The sequence below is a fragment of the Cheilinus undulatus genome, linkage group 7, assembly GCF_018320785.1.
Source record: "Cheilinus undulatus linkage group 7, ASM1832078v1, whole genome shotgun sequence".
Taxonomy (NCBI): domain Eukaryota; kingdom Metazoa; phylum Chordata; class Actinopteri; order Labriformes; family Labridae; genus Cheilinus; species Cheilinus undulatus.
In genome coordinates this window covers 16,349,874-16,366,027 of record NC_054871.1, presented here as the reverse complement: position 1 = coordinate 16,366,027, position 16,154 = coordinate 16,349,874, and the positions used below count along the sequence as shown (strand labels likewise).

General features: G+C 39.5%; 1 protein-coding gene across 2 annotated transcripts in view; it reads left to right on the top strand.

Annotated features, from left to right (window-relative positions):
* pla2g4ab (phospholipase A2, group IVAb (cytosolic, calcium-dependent)) overlaps positions 1-9,734 on the top strand; it is a 37,452-nt gene extending 27,718 nt beyond the window's left edge. For both annotated transcript variants that reach the window (XM_041790876.1, XM_041790877.1), the window contains 4 exons: positions 194-378; positions 2,857-3,046; positions 4,699-4,856; positions 7,085-9,734. In XM_041790876.1, the coding sequence (XP_041646810.1) occupies positions 194-378; positions 2,857-3,046; positions 4,699-4,856; positions 7,085-7,240 (689 nt within the window). In that variant the 3' untranslated portion in view covers positions 7,241-9,734. The remainder of the gene's footprint in view (positions 1-193; positions 379-2,856; positions 3,047-4,698; positions 4,857-7,084) is intronic.
* The last annotated feature ends 6,420 nt before the right edge of the window (positions 9,735-16,154 follow it).

The following is a 16,154-nucleotide window of genomic DNA, read 5'->3' as shown; positions in this document are numbered from 1 at the left end:
GTGTGTTAACAAAAAAGCCTGCATCAGGTGTGGTTTAAAAAGAAGATATCACCCATCCCTGCTTCCCTGGAACATCCTGTTCTTGGGTCACTTGAGTTTGATGGTCATGTCGGTCATGCGGAACTAAATTTGGCTGCAGACAAAGGAATATCTAAATCATCTTCCATTGAAATTTTGATATGATTTGTTTCAGATCCAGACGAGTTTGATCGTATTTATGAGCCTCTGGATGTGAAGAGTAAGAAGATCCATATAGTGGACAGCGGCCTGACATATAACCTCCCCTACCCTCTCATCCTGCGGCCACAGCGCTCTGTTGACCTCATCATCTCCTTTGACTTTTCTGCACGCCCGAGCGACTCCAGCCCCCCATTCAAGGTCAGAATTGGGCTGTTTTTACTTTTTATTATTCCATGCAGGTTAAGGTTAATGGGCTCTATGCACAGCAGGAGGTGGTGTATTTCCAGTGGAAAATAAAGCCGCTTCACAACTTACGCCCAACGATGCGTGCTAAGCCAAAACGGAATCTAAACCCTCCTATACTGCCTTAATTTGTCCATTTTGTTGTTTTTTTTGTTTCGATTGTTGTTTATGTTTACTCTATCATCATCGCTTGGCATCCAAACATGCTAAAATGATGTTTCAAAAACAGGTTAAAAGCACCTCTGGACATCGTTGCTGCGTGCTGCAATGTACATCTTCAGCTAAATTTAACTCGTCATTGACAGTGAGCTCAGGTAACTCATGCAAACAGCGAGTAAACTGCAATGAATATGCCATCATACGCCTTTCTCTTCTCCCGACTGGAAGTGTTGGAGCGGTCTAATGCCAAATGCGGAAGCAGTTCATGCATAGAGCCCATACCATGAACATACACCTGAAAAAAATAAACAAACTAGATTGGCAAAAAGTGTTTTTCAAGCTCTGGAGGAGTTTTAATAAGTACAATGAAGAAGTGATCACTTCTTCATTTTAATAAGTAAAATGAAGAAGTGATGTCTGTTCATGACATCATCAGTGACAAGATCACCTATTTCTTTATTATAATTTTGAAAGCTTAAAACCGCTGGTATGGGGTCGAGTAAAGCAACACATTCAAAAGAAGACATTATCTAGAAAATGAAAAAATATTGAGGCTTATTAGCAAATATTCATGAAACCTGATTCGCCTGACTGTTTTAAGAAAACTGGATATTTTTTTGTTTTTAAAGAAAATATCAACCACTGGATATATTTTTCAGAAATAAGGTGTAAAACTTTGTCCACAGGGGGCGCCAAGATTTAAAGAAACCAAAAATTCCATAACAGGAGCTTTAACTGCATTGAAAATAACAATTTGGCTTTACAGTAAAGATAGCTGAAACTGTATTTTTGGTGCATTTTCTTTTTTTCTGGTTTTGTCCATGCCTAGTTGTGTTTTTTTTTTTTTTTCCATTTTAAATCTCATCCTTGTTTTTTTTAAACAATCGTGTCACTTATTATGGATTTGGGCTGTGGAAAACCTCAAAAAAAAAAATACTGAGACCTACACCTGCTATGCTATGCTATACCTATCCATAGCTTTTAGTCATGTGATGGTGCAGAGGCCTTGTGCTGTGGTGCCAACATTTTATTCTCCGTTTTTTTTAAGAATTGTCACTTGTTTCCATTGCCTGACAGTAGGGGGAGGGGTGTGATAAGTGAGGAAATTTGGGTCAGCAAAACTTCCCTTGAAGATGGAATCTTTTTTTTTTGTTTTGCATGTAAGGAGTAGGAAAAGTTTGATCTTTGCCATGTACAATTTTTGCACTTCACACTTTTTTATTGAAGCAGCCCCCTGAAAATGAGGTTTTTCCTTTTTGGTGGTGTAATTCTTCTTATCTAGACCTCTATTACTTGTAATTTGGGCTGTTGACATTAACACATAAATGCTTGTGATTAATCTTGAAACCTTAACAAGTTAAAAAAAATAGAAACGTAATTTAATCATATGACTAAGTTTGACCACAACTTGTTCCCTTACTCCTCCAGCATTTATGTGATGGTGCAGAGGCCTTGTGCTGTGGTGCCAACATTTATCCTCCATTTTTTAAAGAATTGTCACTTGTTTTCATCACTTGACACCTGCCACAAACTGTGATATTAATTCAACTGTAAGTTGTCACTTTGGCCCCCTAAGCCCAGTTCAGACCAGAGAGTCGCAGCGCAACTAAATGGTTTTAGAATACTGCTATACATGCAGCAGTCTGAACTGAGCCACTGTTGTTGGAATCATGCTGTCTGATGAATGGCAAGTTGCAGACAGCTAATGCAGGACACTGCAAGCACATAAATGTGATTAAAAGAAAGTTAAATCTCATTTTGAAGGTCTATAAACACTAGTTTAGTTAGATAAAGTTATGGTATGTCTTGTCCCATGGGGACAGCAGAGGATATAATGGTACTAATACCTTTTTGCTCCTCTCTGGATTTTCTTTCTCTGATTAAGTTCTGTAGAAGTATAACCTGGGTTGGCACAGTAGTACATCCAGATGAGCAACAACTTTCTTTGATCAGGAAAACCAGATTAAACCCCTCATAGTGGCTTTAAAATGGTGTGATTTTTAAGCTTTCCTAAAAGATTTTTCTGGCCCTTTCAGGTCTTATCTTTAATGGTGTCCCATATTGCAAAAAACTTAAACTAAAACTGAGTTGAATAAATACTAAATTGACAAACCAGCATTAGAAGCCTAATTTGAAAATGAAAACCCAAAAGGGAAGAAAAATTAAATAGAAAAATGCAAGCCTACTTATAAATTTAGAAGACTTATTATAATAATAAATAATAAAGACTTATTATGATATATGTTTTTTTCTGATTGTAAATATTTTCTGCAGGAGCTCCTTCTAGCTGAAAAATGGGCACGAATGAACAAGCTTCCATTCCCTAAAATCGACCCCAAAGTCTTTGACCGTGAGGGCCTAAAGGAATGCTATGTCTTCAAGCCAAAAAAAGGGGAAAAGAACTGCCCAACTGTCATCCACTTTGTCCTGGTCAACATTAACTTCAGGAAATTCAAGGCACCTGGTAAGTGTGTGCATATGTGGCATTTGTGAGTAAGAAAATATGCCAAGGCTCTTTGTGTAATTATGATAATGATGTTTTACCGTCATGGCACATGAGGCATCCCTTCCGCGAAATTGCACACTGGAAATCGACCATATTCGGTCAGCAGAAAGGTTGAGGGCCCCTTGTCTGAGTGACCCCAATAAAAAAGGTCCTTGCTCACCAGGGTTTAGTGCTGGAAATGGTGTGTCTGACTTTAAGCATACTTGTAGTCGACGTGGATGTGGACCACCATGTGTTCAGTGTTTCATGAGCTTCTCAGTGAGTAATGGTTCCTAAAGGAGCCAGGTGCCGGCAGAGAATCTCTCGCTCCAGTGGGAGAGCTGTATGTGTAAACAGGCCGTATATCATGAGCCATACTAGGAGACACTAACACCACATCTCTAACTCATCTCTCCCTCTGCCTCTTTACATTTAGTAGGTCATTTAGCAGGTCATCAGCCCACATATTTCCGCAGTCTGTTTATCTAGGTTACATAAGATTTCTGTTCTCAAACCTAAAGAACATGTGACGGAAATCAGACCATAAATGGACTTCCTGTTTGAGTTACACAGGCTGCTATAGGGTGGGTTCACTATAGTTCCATTTGATATGTATGCATCTTTAAAATCAGAAACATCTGTTACTTTTGGAGTTATATAATAAAAGTTAATTCAGGGCCAGTATTTAAACTCTCAAAAAGGTGCAGATGCAGCAAGCAATTTGATACTAAGAACACCCCACCCTTCTCTGTAAGCTTAGGAAAAGGTTTAAACATTTTGACATATGTAGTGAAGCAGATACACTTTCCTTGTAACAAAAGAAGTATCTTTTTTCAATTTCAAAACCTCCACATCATTATTGTTTGATCAATTTCACCTCCTAACTGACACACTAGTCTGTTTAGTGTAATTATTGCATGGGATATATTCCACATTCATTTTAGAAACCTCTCATAGTCTTTGTTTGGGAAAGGCGGAACCTTTGAGAACGTTCTTGAAAGGTGATTGGTCAAATGTTCAGTCCATCACTTTTAATCAGAGCAACAAGACAAACGTCGTGTGGCTAGTGGCTATGCACAGCCCCAGTAAGTAAATTGTATAACGTGAGCTGGACAGGTAGCCGCTATGGTTGCTCATTAGCTGGCTGATGAATTGAACTCATGCTGAAGCTGGTTTTCTAGAGATAAGCAAGATGGATTTGCCTGATGATGGTCATGGAGTCTGGCAAATTCATCTGCTTTGCAAGGTTAGTTATAAATGCCACACAGAGAAAGAAATCTTGCTTTAAGTAGTTTTTTGTAATCATTAGCTTAGATTTATGTACACCCCCAAAGGCATATACCGTTTATTAAATGGTGATAGACGATGGGAGCCAAAGGGTTCCCTGATTAGCGAGGATCCAATATTTCTCTATTTCCATTTCCATTTCCAGAAAAATCCTGTCAAACAAAAATGGATCAGAGGGCCAAAAAAACCCATGAATTTAGACTGTTAAAAACTTTTTCCTGATCCTGAACTTTTTCCTTTCTCCTGATCACTTCAACATGAACTGTTTTAAACTAATGTAATTGACTGTATATGCTACTTACGTGAAATCTTCTTGTATGTAATTATTAAAAAAATCCTTATAGGTGTTCCCAGAGAGACTGAACAGGAGAAGGATTTGGCTGACTTTGACATCTTTGACGATCCTGAGAGTCCATTCTCCACCTTCAACTTCCAGTATTCCAACGAGGCTTTCACCAGACTCCACGACCTAATGGAGTTCAACACTCTCAACAACGTGGAGGTTAGATCCGCCTCTACAGCTTTTCCACAGAGTAAAATTTTCCTATAGATACAAGTTATAGACAGCCAACAGCAGGAAAAATAGTATTACTTTTGAACTATTTATACGTTGTCTTTTTGTACGGCTTGCTGGTTTGGCTGTTTTTAATGTACAAGCAAACTGTGAAAAAGTGAAGTCTAGTGTCACTGTAGAAGATTAGACAGAACATACTGTTAATGAATCCAATTTTAAATTTGGAATAACTGTGAAAACTTTGCTACATAGCCTGACTCAATCCCCTTGTCTTTCATAAGGTAAAAGAATATCTACCTTCATTCGGTGCTTTCAATAAGGAAGTTCTTCATTTTTGCATTGTCATGCCACCACACAAATATTTGTTTGTTGTGCAACATCAAAATTTTTAAATACCACAAGCCCATCTAAGAACGGATAAAGCAAGTCTTAACAAGCTTGTAGTAAAGGCGTGTCATAGTGAGAGGTCAGACTGACTTTCACTCTGTCTGACTCACTTCCCTGCTGAGTAACCATAAATATGTGATGCAACGCTTTTGATTCAACCGGAAGGTCAGCTTATCCAGATTTAAGCTCTTCAGAGCGATACTTTCCTGAATGCCTCATGCGCTGAGGGGTGGGTAACCACATCCTAGCTGGATATTTGGTCAAATGGTATAAATAAAAACTTATCTACCTGGCAACGCCAATGTACGAGAGAGAAACATCTTGCCTACCTATCTTAACAAGATTTAAGTGGCCCATTAGCATTTTAGTTGGCAAAATTATTTTCCCCCAATTTTAGAGTTAAAGTTGTCTTATCAGAGGACCTGAAGACCGTTTTCTGAAAAATAAATTAAACTTTAATACACCTGCCTGAGTTATCTTTTGCCTTAGGTTTCTTTGCTTATTAGTGATTCAAAACTGATTTGTAGATCAAAGCTTTTGGTTGTAAAGTTCTATTTTAAGTTGCACTTTAATCTAACTAGCTTTGCTGCAGTGGTGTTTATTGTGTTTACTGAGCCTGTTCAAATATTAGAGAGGTTTAGTTGCAGACTGTACATCTCTGACAGCCACTCTCACAGACTGCTCATCTGAGACATTGTATGTCTCAGTAATTGTCAAGTGCCGTAATTTGTCAGTACACCATATATCAAGTTTTATACTTTTTGAAACTTTAACTTTATTCACAAACAAAGTCTGGAAATTAGATTCATGAAATAACCACATTGCAAACATTAAAGGGTGAGAAAGATTTCATTAATAGAATAGAGAAAAATGTCAGAGGTCTATTTCGGGATTAAATTATGTACAACCATTTAAGAAGTAGTTTCACGAAAGGTGGCTCACTTTAGCTTTGTTAGCTTTAGCTAAAGCTAACATTACTATGCTAGCAATGTGATAAACATTTCTACATAAGCCAATGTTGCCAAATTAGTTTTAGCAATGTGAGCTTTAGCAAGCATTGCTAAAGCTAATGTAGATATATCGCTATATTGTGAAGTTAGCTTTAGCTATGTTAGCTACACAGCTATGTAGTTAGCTAAGAAGCTCAGTTATCTATAGTTAAGTTGGCTTTACTAGCATGAGCTTTAACAAATGTAGCTATAGCATGAGCTTTAACAAATGTAGCTAAAGCTAACTTAGCTGCATCATTAGCTGTTTCATTTGATTTTTTTTCCCAACAGTGTGATTTCTCTCCGTTTATAAGCCTTTTTCTGTTGGCAAGTGTGACTGTTAGCTTACATTCAGCTTTGGATTGAACAATAACTAGATCAGATCAGAATATTAATGCAACAAAAACTAAAACAATCCTAACAATGCTGTCTTACCCATTACCTTATGTCATTGCCTTTTGTTTTCTTAAAAGAATCAAATAAAAGGTCTTTATTGTAAAAAAAAAACAAAAAAACACATTTTTAAAGATCTATTTTTTTTTAATTCTTATGCTTTTATTTAGAGAGAAGGACAGTAGATAGTTAAAACAGGAGTAAGAGAGTGGGGGAGATACATGCAGGAAAGGAGCCACAGACTGGACTTGAACCTGGGCTGCATATATGGAGTGCAACCTAACCACTTGGCTGTCTGCTCACAAAAACCCCTCTTCTATTTGTTAGGAAGAACAACATGTGTTTCTGTATTTTTGGTATATGTTGATCAAGTGAACGATATGACCTGGGATGTAATTTTTTTTTTCATTTCCATTTGCCCTATATTTCTGTATTTCTGTCCTGTAGGTCATCAAAGAAGCCATCAAAGACTGCATCGTGTCCCGGAAGGAGAATCCTTCCTGCCGCCCTGTTCCGTTCTCCCTCAGCGAGATCCCGAAGAAAAAGTTTCTGAAACGAGAGCCTCGCTTGAAACCCTGGAACCACCTGGGAAACGACAAATAGTAGCCTGATGTAGGAGTTTGAATGGAGAGGACTGCAGTGATTTTTGTAGAACCTGCCTGGAAGTGAAAACGCAATCATTATGATTCCTTTTCTTCGTATTTTCAATTGTACTTTCAATTTTGTTAAGAACATTTATGTTTACTGGTCAAAAAAACGTATGATTGCATTCATGAACAACCCAGTAAGACATTTTGTCTGGCTGCTTGGAGAACTGTAGGTATAAAATCCCAACAAATATGTACAGTCAGCGCTTTTCTGCTGCCTGAGATGATTTTGGAAGTCGTACTTTGAAACACTTCGATGTGACTGGATTTTTACATCTGCCCATTTTAGAGTAGATCCTTTGAGTCTTTTCTGTTGTTTTTGATAATAGCAGGGAGTCCAAAGACATGGGTTCTCTCATTTGAAAAGAAAAGAAACTGAAAATGTGCTTTGTTTCTCTGCTTGTATGATCATGTGATTTTTTTTTCTACAACAGTTACAACATTCAGTTCATGCTGTAAAGAAAAGCTGCATTTGCATTAGTCTTGCTACAGCCACGCTCTCAGCTGCGTGTTTGTGTTCACTGTTAGAAGCCTCCCTGTTTTACTTGTTTGTTAGCTGAACTCTTTCCATATTTAGCGTGCTTCTACATAGCATGCAAATCATCATGTTTTTGTTTTATCTCTCACCGGATGGCTCGTCTAAACATGTAATCCTGTTTGAAAACATGGAAGAGGAGCTTGTTACCGTAGGTGTTTAATGGCAACTCCTAAACACGCTGAGGCTGAGTGCAACCCCCTCTGGATACCTCAAACATCTCAATGTTGCTCACCCACCTACAAGGAGGGAGCGCTCCCTGCTCCCCTGTTGGGCGTGTCTCATATTTAAGCCTCCATTTTGGAAAAACAAAACTTGATACCATGGAAACAGCTCTCTTTCTCTCTCTCCATTTAGGATAAAGGTGTGTTTATTTTCCTGACCATGTTGTTTCAGGCTGCCTTTAGATACGAGCCTGCTTGTTTTCATTAAGGCCATTTCCTCCCAAGGACTCCTTCGTCGCCCCCGCACAGTGAAGTGGGGCCTCGGTCAGAGCGAAGAGAGGACGGGGAGGGCGATGGGTGCTATCCACAGATCTGCTTGCAGACCTGTGTGGCACTCAGTGGAATTTTACACACTACACCTACACCTGCAGCAGTGGAAGCCTGGAATCTGACACACTACACCTACACCTGCAGGGGCCGACGGCTGCACACAGAGCAGTGGAATTTTACACTGCAGCATTTATATACAGCATATACCCCTATATACTCAGGTTTCTGCTCCACATGAAACTGAGGGGGTAAATGTCTCCTGCAGTCCTGCTGCACAGATTTATTACCCACAAACCTTTGCAACCTGTTTTTTCATCATTTCTTCAGGACAATGTGTAACCATTTTTACATGTATCTGTACTTAACTGAACTTTATTGTTCTACAAAAGATGAATAATTTGATTTCTTTGACTGATTTCCACTCTCTTATCCATCATGTTCAGGGCCGTACTAGCCTCTCTTTCATAAGCTTCCCATAACCAAATGCAACCTCTCATTTTTATCTCTCTTTCCAAATAGATGAAGAATGTCCCAGACAAATTTATGTCCCCTAACACTTGTATTTGAAATAAAATCTGTTGAACCTAGTTTTAAGATAACTTTAAGAGCACAGAAACTCTACGTTGTAAATGTATATGTAAAACAGAGCTGGTAACGGTCTGCTAAAATACAGAATTACTGAATAAACAGGGATATCCATTGATTTTTATCGATACTTTGCTATTGTTTTTCTAAATACTACATGCTTGAAAGAACTATATAAACAGAAGATGTCATTGTTGACTGTTTTGTAGAGTAACGTGGTTAAGAAACATAAAAAATTGTTGCATTTTGGTTATTTTTACTTTAAAAGAAAAACTGTTCCATCCCTGGAAAAGGCCATTTGTGCTTGAGTAATTTACTGTTAACTCATGGTTTCAGATGGAAAACAGATCAGAAAAACCTATTGGGCATGAAAGAGAGTTTTACAAATCTAGTGTTACCATCCTACATGATCAGGGTACCTGCTAAGTCTTAAAGCTAAGCTAACCAGCTGCCTGTGTGTTCAAGAAAGGTGTAAGACTCTAGCTATGTCAGCTTGCAAAAAAAGGACACAAGCATTATTGGCATACTTAATGCAAAACTGAGTGCATAAAACAAGAACCAATGCTTTTGTAAAGGCCTACTGCTGATCCCTGTTACCTTTCTTGTTACTCTTTTCTAATGGTAAGCATATTTAGAAATGTTTGATTTTAATATTTTTTTTCCATTACATTTTTATTATCCTGAGAATGTTTACAAATGTGTCAGATGTTAAGCAGGCAGTTTAAAGGAATCATGATATGTACAAAGAAACCTGTGATCATTAACTGTTAATATGAAAACTGGCAAAACACCACATACATGTCTATCTACGCTGTCAAAGGAGATAATAAAAGAGGATTTACTGTAAAATGGTGCAGTGTTTTTTGTAAAAATATTTCACTTCCCTCTACCCTGTAATAACACAACAGCTGAGGGAAAGTACAGGATCACAGGCCTGTTTCCTCCTGATGGACGTGCATATGGGCCACAGGATACTGAATGTATTTCTAACAGTCTGAGTGTCATTTGTCGGTTTAACAGGACATTATTCAACAACTGCTGTAAAAAGGGGACACCAGGCTTTCCAAGCATGAAAGATGTAAAAATGAGGATGGAAATACTGAAATGCATACTTTGCCAGTGAGTTTTAGTGAGTTTAGGGGATGGATGCAAAAAAAAAAAATGTCCAAGGCACCGAACATCCCTTGGAGTTCAGTCAAATTTATCAATAAAAAAATGGAAGGAATATGTTGCATGTGTACATCTACTAAATACTGACTTAAAGGGGTTAATATTTATGCAATCACTTAACTGACATCACATATTATTAAAGCATTAAATAAAACAGGAAATATCAAAAAACATTCATCAAAATAATCATACTAAATGGAGGCTAGATGTTCATAAGAATATGTGAAAAAAGATAGATTAAGTGAAATCGTCTTTTTATATGATTTGCATGATCTTTAAATCACAAAACATGATATGCTAGCATTTTTAAAAGCAATGGACCCAAAATCAACTCTAGCTTGCCTCATAATCAGAGAGGAATCTGATGATTTGTTGTCTCATGAACCTCAGAGCTAAAACCACCATCAGTAGCCATATTACCTGCAGCAGGTATATATGATGTAAAGTTCAAAGCGAAAGGACTAGCTTCACCTGAAGAAACCACCCACAGTCTCTCCCTGCCTGCAGACCTGCTCCAACGCAGCACAAGCTAATTCATTACATTCCCCAATTAAATCTTCATCCAAGAGCAATATTCCTCTCATGTGAAACTACTAATTATGTGCTTAGGATCCTTTACTGCGCTGTTAGTGCCATTCTCTGGCACGGAAGCACCTGGCCCGCCGCCCCACAGATTTGTACACACACAGACATCTCCTCAACAGTGACTGTGATCAGGAGTAAACAGACTCCATATTGAATTCTTCCAGGGGGATCGTTGATTTGCACATTCACGTGAAGGTCATGTATGTGCCTGTATCCCTCGCCTTTTGATGTGCTGAGTCACTCACATAGCACAGACGGGCTGGGGCGCCCCACAAAGCCTGCAATGAGGATACTCATGACTGATGCACGCAAGGCTCTGAGTGTAATAGAGAGAAAGAAAGAAAGTGAAGGAGTGGAGAGAAAACAGAGAAAATGAAAAAGAAAGTTACATACGGTTGGATGTAGGAGTGTCTTTTGAGGGATGTAGAAGAAGGCTATTCCGATACCAAGTATTAACAATACGTTTTTGGTTTGAGCCAAATATTGAGGCTGAAGTAAAGCATGTAACGGCGAGTAAGGCTACCTGAGGGCACCATCAGGTGGGAAGGAGGATTTACACAACCATGGTTGTACTCTGGATGTCCTTGCACATCACCAGAGGTATGGGAAAATAATCTTTTGAAAATTTAATGTTTGCACCTTTAGGGCACCTACATAGGGTACTGTCCCGGCGTCTATTATGGTTGCTACAAACCCCTAGCCGTGCTCTGGATGACCCAAGGGCCTGAAAGCCACCAGTCTCTGGCCTTATTACCAGGGGTGGAAAGGCCTGGACAGAGATGCCGTCGAGCTTGACCTTGGCTGTCAAGCAACACACAAAAGCTTGACTCTGACCCCCAGATGCAGTACGTCAACATACTTGGGATACTGTATTCTCAGGCCAGAGATGAACATGAGGCTCAGTGACCAAATGGTCAAGTTCTTATCCTTGCTAAGTTTGAAGACAATCCCTCAGCGTTATTGATATATTGGGTCCCAATATAAGCAAAGGATGAACTTGAGGGCCGCTTAACCTGACCTCCAGTGAACATTTTTACAATTTGTGTTTTCAGTTGCAGCAAATTTTGAGAAATTTAAATAGCAAGGGCTCAACACGAGGCCTAAGAACCTTGACCCTTGATCTCGAAAGCTATGATCACACTGTAGTTAAAAGTGACCTAAATCTCATTTGTGACTCATAGCTAATTTATTTCTGACAGTGTGAACGGCACAAGTAACACTGAATCAGTCCTTTTCAAATCAGATTCAGGCCCCTTTCATGTGTGGTTCTAACTCAGATATGTGTCTGCAGTGTGAACAGCCAAACAAAAAATCAGATCTGAGAAAAAAATCAGAATTGAGCATTAATGCCTGCAGTGTGAATGTAGCCTAAAATCTGATCAGTTCATCCTTGACTCTGTGTGAACATTTGTGCAAAGTTTTAAAGAAGATCCTTAAGCATTCTTATGACACGGCATATGGACAGACAGCCTAAAAACATAATGCTTCAGCCTTGGCTATCATCGGCACAGAGGCATAAAAACATGCATTGTTGCATTGTAAATTCAGGGTCTTTCCTGTATATAAAATCACGAAGTGGCCACCTCCGGCAAATTTTGTGCCGTCCCTGGCCCTTAAAGCTCTGACACCATAATCTATTTTCTGACATTGCACTGTGTGGGTATCTTTTTTCAACTGCAACTGTGGTATAACACCAATGTGGTGGCGCTGTTTGGGCAACAGTGCACCGGGAGTTGTTATAAAAAACGCCAAAGAGGAAGAAAAGAACCACAACGTTCCTAAATGTACTAGATTTTCTTTCCTGTTGCAGATGCATCAGATGAACAGTGTGGATGAATGTTGTGCTCTGAGTGTGAGCTGAAGAAAATCAAGTATTTAAATATTAAGGTATCAACATGGAGCTTTCTGGTATCAGCCAAATCATTATCAGGAGGTTAGATCAGGAAACAGTTGGAAATAAAAATCCTCCATTAGAACTGGAGTGGGTACCTCTGGTTTAAGTACTACAAGAGCAAAAAACTGTTTGAAGAGAAAAACATTTTTTATAGACTTAGCCTCTCAATTTTGCTCTTTAAGCACACTAGGTTGGTGTTAATTGCGTGAGCTCAATGGTAACACCTCTTCCTCAATTTGAACCAGGAAAATGCTGAATTGCATTTTGTCCAGAGAGATCTCTGATCAAAATGGTTCACTTCTCGAGGTCTAAGCCATATAAAGACCTTGAATTTTTGTCTTTTAGTCAACATGTTGATTCTTACAAAGAAACTGCATGGATCACCTTCTTATCTGTGTTCTCTACTGACCCCGAAATCTGTTAGTATCTGTAACCGTTGCTCTCATGGATTCATCATGATGAATGTGATTTGAGTGTATTCTTACGTCCTTAGATAAGAGTGGGTTTTGCGTGTGATTGTGTGTATGCTGGGTGACCCCCTCTGTTATACAGTCATCCATCCTGCTATTCCTGGCTGTGTTATTTTGCATCACACTTACGTACACATATCCAGTGTGTAGTGAGCAACTCTTGCTCACACTAACAACCTCCCTGGGTCAAATATTTGAAATAACGTGTGTGTTTAGTGGTTTGTGTGTGTGTTTGATGTGTGTGGAGGAAACTGCAATGAGAAATACTTAAACTGCGATTTTCCTTTCCCCTTTCCTGAGGCAAACGTCCAGAAGTCTAGACAGAGCCGATAAGGAAATGAAAAAATTCCACTTCCAATCAAAAAGAAGAATCAATGAAGCGTAGGTGTGTCCAACTTTCTTCACTTCCCAGAAGAGGCCCGTGTTGTCAGAGCCAGTTTTTATTGGTCAGAGTTCATACCAGTGATTTTACATAAGCCCTGGAAGCAGCACAGAACTCCCTGCCAGCTTTTAAAATGATCTCACAGAAGTTTAAGCATGAAGAGCACAGAGGCCCAAAAAGCTTTCAGCCATTAGTCTCTCAGCCTGACAGTCGGATGTTTGCAATGGAAGGGGGGATGGAAAGTGTGTCTTTAACTTACTGTAAGGAGAAGAATGCAGGTTTGTCATGGCACAGGCTGGAAACCCCTGACGTCACAGAGCTGATGTGGTGGTCTACACAAAATAAATACTGAGACAGCAGCAATGAAGGGTCAGGAGGGACAATGATTCAGCACATATAATATAGTGAGAGTTTTTCTTTCTTGCGTTGTGCCTTTGTATTAAGATTAATGATTTTGTGGGGCTTTTCCACTATGACTTTTGGCAGCACCAATCCAAACCAAGCCGTGCTGTTTTACTTTTCCATCACCAGTTTGGCCGTGCCCAGAATGGCCCTGCTTTGGAACAGGGCCCAAGCATGCTCGCCCTGCCTCCAAGCATGCCTTCATGCCACGGAGACATGATTCAGTAGCTACCACTGCACCAAACTATGAAATACCTTGGGGCAACAGCATGGCCAGGCATGATGTGAGTGGACAACTAAACCAAACAGTGCTTCCTCATCTGACGGGAAAAAACAATGTTACTAAAGCTAATTGACATCATTGACTCAAAACGCCAGGTCATCAGCTCTAAATGCACCCTCAAAAGGGTAGCTCTGTTGTGGTGAAAAAGCAAATCCTGCGCCATGCCGTGCTGGGCTGCCGGGTTGAGTCAAAGCAAGCAGAGCCAAGCCGCTCAAAGTAATGGAAAAGACCCATTAGATTTACACAACACAACAAGATTGTTTCAGAACATCCCTGGGCTGATGTAAGCAAATTCCATGCCTGTCATTAGGTTTGAATCATCTTGCAAATCTCTGATCTGAAACATTTGTGCCCAGTCTGAAAAAAGACCAGACCAATCTGTGTCATTTAAGGAGAATGAGACGGTATTTACAGGTGGGGATTGGTTGAACTGCAAGCTGGTAAACAATGGCTACTGGTGTAGCAGTTAGCTTGGATGTACAATCATGTGCATAACTTTTAAGCAAAGGATTCATCATGGGGCCTGATGTTCCACAACCCAGGGCTGGAGGGGGGCAAGAGTCTATCTCGACACATGAATTGTCGCACAGTAGCCATTTGTTTCTCCACCAGGGCACTGGGAGAACTCTCCTGGAGCTGACTCTTTGCTTTCTCCAACTGTTTTCTGAGCGTCAGACTCAGCTTTTTCAACAAGGAGCTGACTGTTTCGAGCTGCCATAACTTCTAGGAGCTCTTTTTGTGGCGGGCTGAGGACGGGACTCAGGTTTTCTCATTGCTTTCTTCACCTCCTGTTCTCCTCATGCTCCCGCCTCTTGTTGACCTGTTCTTGCAGAAGTTTGGTTGTTTCATTATACTCCTTTATTAAAGAAGATTCTCGGCTAAATAGCTTTAAAAAACGGGTTCAAATATCTTCCTACTCTTCCTAAGTGCTACGTCTCTCTCTAGTCTAGAGAGAGAGATCGAGAAGAGCTAAAGTTGTAGAAAGTCTAATATAGCCCACACAGTCTGCAGTCACTGCCCTCAGCTCAAATGTAAACAAACAAAAAGGCTGCTGCACAATCCACAGCAACATTTCAAAGAGAGCCACTGAAAACTGAAGCAATATTAGATGCACAAAAGAAACTATTTGGTCCTTTAGTGGTCACAAAAGGCTGTCTTTAAATGAAATTCCAATAAAGTCCCACATCAAAATGTCCACCATATGATTGAAAGGTTGTGGGTTCTCTCCTCTTTGATTGGATGGTATTAGCTCATACTGATGGCCAATTCTCCACAGCAACTTCTGCCATCAGTTTATGAATGAGGAGTGAATGGTTTGAAAGGGTGTGAAAGGGCAGGTGTGGCCTGTGGTGTAAAAGAATAATAAGGTGATTCCTCAAGATTAACATGTTAACACGGGAAAATTTAATCAAATAAAATGCACGCCTGCACATCCTCTAGGGACGTCTGTATTGATGCGTCTTTAAAACATGTTTTTGTCCTGATATTTTTTTAAGTCACCTTTTATTCAACTGGACTCTGAACTACAGCTTGTTTTGTTAAATACATTTAAAAGGTTGAGTATTTTAGGAAATTTGGGTTGTGATTTCTAAACAAGGAAGTGCTGATGGATCCTACGGATAGACCAGTTGAGAACCACGGCTCTACATCATCTGTTTTCATACCAGCTAATAGAAACTCAGATAAAATCACTGAGTCAGCAGCATGGGGGTCCTATCAGACTAGCTATGCATGAAATTACAGAGTAGGGTTAGTAGGAATATTATGCAAGAGTTGGCCTATTGCACACTTAAGGCACCCTTTTGTTTGGTCTGTGACTGAAACTTTCCGTAGAAGGATTTAGTCTAAAACAAAAAATTACACATAAGGGTCCAAACTTCACACTTAAACTTAAGAGTCTGAACTAGGGCTGTCAAAAGAGTACAAGTTTTGTTGTGTTAATTCTGTAGTTAATCGGGATCAATCGCATCCCTGATATGGCAATCTCAAATTCTGCTATTTTACATGCAAAACTGTGTCATTTTGCATTTTTCTAGTGTCTTAAACAAACATGAGCTGACTTCCTGTTTG